Source organism: Myotis myotis, unplaced genomic scaffold (genome assembly GCF_014108235.1).
Source record: "Myotis myotis isolate mMyoMyo1 unplaced genomic scaffold, mMyoMyo1.p scaffold_m19_p_1, whole genome shotgun sequence".
Classification (NCBI taxonomy): Eukaryota; Metazoa; Chordata; class Mammalia; order Chiroptera; family Vespertilionidae; genus Myotis; species Myotis myotis.
The window spans coordinates 110,667,320-110,675,181 of NW_023416313.1; the positions used below are offsets into that span (position 1 = coordinate 110,667,320).

The window sequence follows — 7,862 nt, forward strand, 5'->3', positions numbered from 1 at the left end:
TAATGTAAAATCTCAAATCACTAATAAGAATCACTAACAGGAAAAAAGACACTATCTCACAACTATCCTCACCAACCAAAGAAATATTTTGTTGTGCTTCATCTTTCATTGTTTATGTTTTTAAAACAGAGCTCCTCACACAGACATTTGAAGAACTCTCTTCTGACAAATATGCTTTTACAAACTCCACTCCCCATTTTATCTTATTTTTATTTTTTTTAATATTTCTTAGCTGTGGTCCCAGTTTATTATAAAATTAGTTTTTCATTTATACATTGTAATTTAATTGTTCATAAAGCCCAAAACTACAGGTTACAAACGCATGAGTTTTGAAAATAAAATGACACATTTTAACAACTTTTTGGTATAGTACAAACTATTCTCCTTAATTTGCCATTAAAAGTTGTCTTGTTTAAGAAATTTTGTACACATTAAGTAAAAAAACACTTTCGACTAGTATATCAGTACTTCCAATTTTGAGTTACTATCTAGCATTGAATTTTTGCCACTACTCATCTTATAAATTAAAAATTGCCACTCAAGCCTATGCTCTACAATAAGCAGTTTGTAAATGCTAGTTATTTATGACAGCAGGAAATGATGAAAAAAATGTTGTCATAGTTTGAAAATACAGTACCCAGCTATAGGAATATTAAAAAATAGCCCCTTTTCTTAACTTCAAATGTAGATTTCTAACTTCCTCAAATTTTTATCAAAAATTAAAGAGAATATCTAGGCAACATACAGAAAGACTGAAAAAAAAATTACTTGGAACTAGGACTTATCACTGACCATAAAGATAAAGCAATTTAGTCAAAACATCCATTAACTGGAAACATTTACTTTATTCATTCTCTCTCTCTTTCCCGCTCTCCTTTCTATGTTTGAACAGCAGACCTTGTGATCTTTTATTCCTAAGTTCCAGTACATCAAAAGAATAAAGTGTTCACAGACCATTTAAAGGTAATAATAAACACTTTAAAACAATGAAAACAAATCAGTGTGTGTTAGCAAACTGCAATTATCCTGAAATTTTAGTCTTCTTGACAGGTGATGGCCAAAACCCAAACTATGGAACAAATACTCTGAAACTTTAAGTTCAATTTAGATATCGTCAATGTCTTCATCATTATCTCCAATATCATCAAACTGGATTTCATCATCATCTCCAGGACCAAATGTTTCTGTTTCATTGATTTTAGTATGTTCTGGAAGCCCACCATATGCCTTCAGACTTCTAGCTTCATCTACATTGTACTTTAAAATTACATCAGCTTTGCTATCCTGATAGTCTCGCAGACCAACCAATATAATGTCTGAGGTATTTATCCAAACCTTTTTTCTCAGCTTTCCTCTGATATGACATAACCTCTTTACACCATCAAAACACATTGCTTCTAATCGTCCATTCCCCAGCATTTCGATTACCTGAGCATACTCTTGGCCATCCTCTTTAAAGACCAATTCTCTCTTTCCAGATTCATTCTCATGCTTACCTCTTCGCCTGTTTTTACCTCCTTTCCCTTATTCTTGGGCATGATGGCGCCGGCTTCCTGGCGGTTGGGATCTGATGGTGCGCGGCAACGGCGACTCCTCCAAGGGCCCACGAGACGGAAACAATGGCAGATGTCGAGGAACACTGATGCAACTGAGTTCCAAGGCGATGCAGAGACAACCACCTTCATCCAAGGGTGCGGCAGATGCTTGTCAGCTGCTGTTTAGGGTCCTTAGGAAGGCGAAGTCTCATGGCATCGGACTCCCTAAGGCTTGAGATGTTCTCAGCAGCTCCAGTGCCATGAAGAGTCACCTTGGAGAGGGAAGGGACCGATGGCCGCTGCTCTGCTGACGCTCAATAAAGTGAAGGGAATGACCGGCTCAGGCCCAACCGCCCACGGCAAACCTACGGGGAGCGCGGGGGCGTCCCTTAGTAGCTGAAGTTTGCTCAGCCTCAGTCATATGGCTGCAGACTCGTGTTTAAAACTCCGTGAAGAAATAGCTTTCCTTTTTCGCTGAAGGAAGGTAATTTAACAGAAATTAAACGTGACCGTCTGTGTTAGTAGGAATTCTTTTGGTCGCTTGAGCAAACAAGGGCATGGAGGTATCCTGTGGAACCGCGGGCAGGAATGCAGTCTGGCCTCAAAAGTGGACGGGATGCAGGGGTGCACAGCCATCTTCCCACCCCATCGTTCTCCCCCACAGCCCCGCTCCCGGGGACTCAGTCCGCAGGGTGGGAAGTGACTGCCTCCCAGCACGGTCTCCTCTCCACTCCCCATTTTAGTGATTTCCTAGGACACACTCCTTAGGGAGTCCTGTACCATGAGTTGGAATTACTATCTACCATATGAAAAGTAGAAACTGCTCTCAATAACAAGACATTATTCATTACTCCGTGTGGGCATACTGTAATTACTGCAGACTGTTTCAATTTTCCCAATGATAGTGAAATATACTTTTAGAGCCCAGCCAGTGTGGCTCAGTGGTTGAGTGTCAACCTATGAACCAGGAGGTCACGGTTCAATTCCTGAGTTTCAGGCTCAATCCCCAGTGTGGGGTGTGCAGGAGTCAGCTGATCAATGATTCTCTCTCAACTTTGATGTTTCTATATCTCTCTCCTTCTCCCTTCCTCTCTGAAATCAATAAAAATATATTTTTTAAAAAGAAAAAAAAAGAAATATACTGTTAGAAACCATAGTTAACATGCTCACATAAAGAAAAATTGCAAATACAATTAAACTAAGTTATCTCCATTCTAATTTTTGTAACATGAGAAGAGTGAGTTTGTAACACTATAGTAGCTATAGTAACTCTGTAGTTTGTAATAGAAAGTGAAATAGCAATATGAATTTTATAATAAAAACAAAACAATTGGTATGGAGAGGATGTAAGCCTACCCTGATTAGCATTCCTAAGCTTGCAAAATGCAGAAAACAACCTTTTATACAAAGTTAAATGCCAAGACTAAAAATGGTTCAACTATACTTTGATAGATATTACATCTACAGTAAGTATTGTCAAACACAATGTAAAACAGGCTGTAAAATAAAATCACAAACTAGTAAATGTAGGAAAGCAACCCCATAAAGTACATATGGAAATTTCAGTGTTCTTACAGAACTTACTTTTTATGTAGCAGAGTAGCCATAAAGAATTTCCAATGAACCAAAACTTGTTGCATAAAAAATAAAGGACACATGATTTTAAGGCATGCATCATGGCAAATACTCTCAGTTGTCCCTAACAACCATTCTATACTTCTTTTATAGTAATAGAACCTTAATTTTAATTGAGTACCTAGCAGCCCAGAATAGGGACTACATTTCTATTGAAGAAAGGTGTACCAATATGACTTAAGTTCTGAATGATATGGTAAAAGGAAGAATATTGGATGCAACTTCCAGGAAATAACCTTAAAAAACTAAAGAGACAAGACCTTCCACTTTCCCTTCTTCCTTCTTGCTGGCTGTAGGGGAAAAGAGATGGCTGGAACTGGAGCACCATCATAGAGAAGGAGATGGCCTTGAATAGGAAGGGAAGACGTAGCAAAGACACAAGATGTAAGAGGCATGGATGTCTAAAACCATGGAGCAAGATCCTAAACCACTTACATGAAAATTAAATAAACTGAAGCCATTATTTGGGGTTTACTGCCACTTTCAGCTAAGTCTAATCCTAAAACATATCTGTGTACATTTTCAACCACACATAAAATTTGTTCTTTCTAACAACTCTAAATTACTTCAGTTTCATTTTTTGAACCTTTTTAGAAAACAATTAGTGTGAATTGTTTAAAGTTTTAACTGCTATGGATGGGTTGTATTAAACATAAATAATGCAAAAAGAGTTCAGCATTTAATCATGTAATACAAATGTTTTCAATGTTTTTTTAAATTCTCGCATTTCACTGATGAGTGAAATGGAAGGCGCCAAAAAATTAAGTAATTTGTTCAAGTTCACATTCAATAAATATTAATTAAATTATAAACTTGAAGTGAAGCTTAGATTCTAATAGAGGATATTGCCAAAAATAAGTAAACAGATAAGTATAAATGAAGACACTTGGAAGGCAATAAGAGGCTGAGAAAGAGCCTAGCAGGCAGAAGGAGGGGAATGGCAAGCCAGCTTCTGTCAGTGTCAATAAAGGCTGGGCCTAAAGGATAAGATGGGGCCAGCCCAGCAAAGGCTGCAGGAAAAGGCATCCCAGGCAGAAGGTGTGAATACCCTCACATGGACTATGCTTTACATGTGTGTAACCGGAGGTGCCTCTTCCACATTCCTGTAGTATACCCTACTGTGTGGCGCTTGCACACTGCCCTAGGCACCATAAAAAGATTTGTAAGTGCATGATTGCTTGCTCTCCCAACAGAGCAAATCAATGGAAGCACTTGCACTGAGACTTGAATCTGTAACATCCATGCTACTGTGTGGGGAATGGATCGAGAAGGAGGCACCAGGGATTACCATAAATCCTAATTGTCATGATGGGACATTCAAAGAATAGCCAATCTGAAAGGAAAGGTCAGGACCAGTAACTGTAGCATGAGTATCAGAGAAACCCACCAAACTGACCTGGAACATTTTCCAAAATTATCTCATCTGCTGCAGCTCTCTCCCTCAGTCCTTATAACATGTTCCTCTGGCTTCATGTCTACAGCAAAAAGAAAAAGAAAGTGAAAACAGTACAGAGAGTTAATGAGTGAAAAGTAGCAGTTCTTGGCCATTTTCTGAACTACCAATCCCTCGTCTCAGATAAATTCACTGACACTAGTTCTACTTTTAGTTCCTTTGGTGGTTACCACCATATAGCTAAATGATAAATTGTGCCGGTTTCTTCATTTTCTCATTTAAAACAGTGTCTATATTTCAATCCCAGCAACAACATAGCGCCAGTAACTAACTATTACGCAGCCAGCTCTGGGCAGTGAACTTCCACTGGACAGAGAGGCCCTATAGCCTCAGAGGCAAACCCCAGAACACTGCCACCCAGAGGCTGACCCACAAACTGACTCTTTGCTAAACACAAAATAAGGCAGTCTGGGAAAAAAATGCGGCCTGCTTTAAAATAAGGACTGTGGTTTACAACACAGAGGAATAGTGTATCGCAGGGAAACTCAACACTCTCCTGAATACCTGGCAGGTCTAAGGCGAGCCACACTGAAGAATAGAAGAACCGAAGGACCTTCACTACTGCATTTTTTTTTTCTTTTTTCACCTTTTAACTAAGAAACCAATTCTTTTTTCTTTTTTTTTTCCTTCTTCCTTTTTTTCTTTTTTCTTTTTTTTTCTTCTTTTTCCATCACCTGATTTTACACTTTTAATTACTACCTTCTTATTTTTAACCAGTATTATTACTGCTACCATTTTCCCATTTTTTAAAGTGCCATTTTATTTTCTCTTTATTTTATTTTGGGATTAGTGTTCTCCATTCTATTTTCATCGTTCTATTATTGGTTGTTTCTAGTTTGCATTCATCTCCAGGGAGCTGTTGCTGGAATTTTTTGGGATTAGTGGGTGTTCTATAGGAGTATTCTCCTCATATAAAAAGTCTCTTCCCCTCTTCCACTTCATTCTCTCTTTTCGATCTTTTTTTTTTCTTTTTTTTTCTTTTTTCTTTTCTTTTCTTTTCTCGCTTTTATTTCCCCCCCCCCTTTTTCCCAATTTCATTTTTGCACTCCTTTTTTTGGTCCCTACTTTTCTTTTCTTATTTCTCTTTTATCTTTTTCTCTTCCTTCTTCCTTATCCCCTAATTCTCTTAATTCGGGTGGTCACCTTTATTTGGGGTTGTTAATATCGTGAATATATTTGTGTATAGTGCCTGGTACGTGGAGCCTTGTTGTGTTGTATTTTGTGCCTTTTAATCAACGCAGCAGATCCAAGCAACAGCAACCTCCTGAGCACCAGACCCTCTGCTGAGGAACAGCAGCTGTACGTGAAACCTCACCCCACCAGCCAGAAGAGCCACCACAGCTGTGAACAGCACCCACCAGAGGAGCTGCTGCCAACTGAAGAGCAGCTGCTACCGCAACCGCCCGAAGAGCAACCACAGACCAAGGAGTCACTGCCACCAAGGGAGCAACCACTGAATGACTCAACGTCTAGATATGTCAGTGAGATCAAACATGGGTAGACAAAGAAACCCCCAAAGGAAAGAGAAGGAGGACTCTCCAGAAAAGCAGCTAAGTAATACAGAGGCATGCAACATGACAGAAAAATAATTCAGAATAAGGGTCCTAGAGTGCATAAACCGGATGGAGGAAAAAATCGACAACCTCTGCAAGAAGCAAGAAGAAACAGATGAAAAAATTGATAACATATGGAAGAAGCTAGAAGAAACAGATGAAAAAATCAACAACTTAAGTAAGACCCAAGAAGAAATGAAGAGTGATATATCTGCAATGAAAAACTCCATTGAAAGTATCAACAGTAGACTAGGAGAAGCGGAGGACCGAATTAGTGAACTAGAAGACAAGGAAGCAAAACACACCCAAAATGTACTGCAATTGGAGAAAAAAATTAAAAGACAGGAGGAGAGTCTAAGGGAGCTTTGGGACAACATGAAATGAAACAACATACGAAATAGGGGTACCAGAACAACAGAAGGATGAACAAGGATTAGAAAACCTATTAGAAGAAATAATATCAGAAAACTTCCCTGAGGTGGGGAAGAAAAAAGTCACACAAGCCCAGAGAGTCCCAAACAAGGTGAACCCGAAAAGACCCACACCAAGACACATCATAATTACCATGGCAAATGTTCAGGACAAAGAGAGAATCTTACAGGCTGCAAGAGAGAGACGGAAAGTTACATACAAGGGATCTCCCATTAGATTGTCAAATGATTTCTCAACAGAAACACATCAGGCCAGAAAAGAATGGACAGAAATTTACAAAGTGATGCAAAGCAAAGGACTGAATCCAAGAATACTCTATCCAGCAAGGCTATCATTCAAACTTGAAGGGGAAATAAGAAGCTTCACAGACAAAAAAAGGCTAAGGGAGTTTATCACCACCAAGCCAGCAATGCAAGGAATGCTAAAGGGACTGGTATAAAAATAAGAAACAAAAAGCTCAGAAAGAAAACAGCCACACAAAAAAAAAGAAATGGCTACAAGCAAGTACCTTTCAATAATAACGTTAAACGTAAACGGACTAAATGCTCCAAACAAAAGACATCGAGTGGCTGAATGGATAAAAAAACATGACCCATACATCTGCTGTCTACAAGAAACCCACCTCATTAGAAGGGATTCATACAGACTGAAAGTGAAAGGATGGAAAAATATCTTTCAGGCAAATGGAAAGGAAAAGAAAGCTGGGGTAGCAATACTTATATCGGACAAAATAGACCTCAAAGTGAAGGCCATAACAAGAGATAAGGAAGGCCACTTCATAATACTAAAGGGATCAATACAACAAGAAGATATAACCCTGGTAAACATATATGCACCCAATGCAGGAGCACCCAAATTCATAAAAAAACTCCTGGAAGATATCAAAGGAGAGATCGACAACAATACAATCATAGTAGGGGACTTTAATACACCACTGACAGCACTGGATAAGCCCTCTAGACAAACAATCAGCAAAGATACAGCAATCCTAAATGACTCACTAGATCAGATGGACTTAATAGACATCTTCAGAACACTTCACCACAAAGCCAGGGAATATACATTCTACTCAAATGCTCATAAGACATATTCAAAAATAGACCATATATTGGGTCACAAGCAAAGTATCCCCAAATTCAAGAAGATTGAAATCATAAAAAGCGTCTTCGCAGACCACGATGGCATAATATTAGAAATAAACTACAATAAAAACAACCCAAAATACTCAAACACCTGGAAGCTGAATAGCATGCT

At 38.7% G+C, this 7,862-nt stretch overlaps 1 protein-coding gene across 1 annotated transcript; it reads right to left on the minus strand.

Annotated features, from left to right (window-relative positions):
• Positions 1 to 960: 960 nt before the first annotated feature.
• On the minus strand, positions 961 to 1,524 carry LOC118659739 (eukaryotic translation initiation factor 1A, X-chromosomal-like; the record flags this gene model as incomplete). The annotated part of the gene is made up of 1 exon (XM_036316100.1): positions 961 to 1,524. A coding segment is annotated over one exon (420 nt), but the record flags the coding sequence as incomplete, so codon positions are not given.
• Positions 1,525 to 7,862: the final 6,338 nt, after the last annotated feature.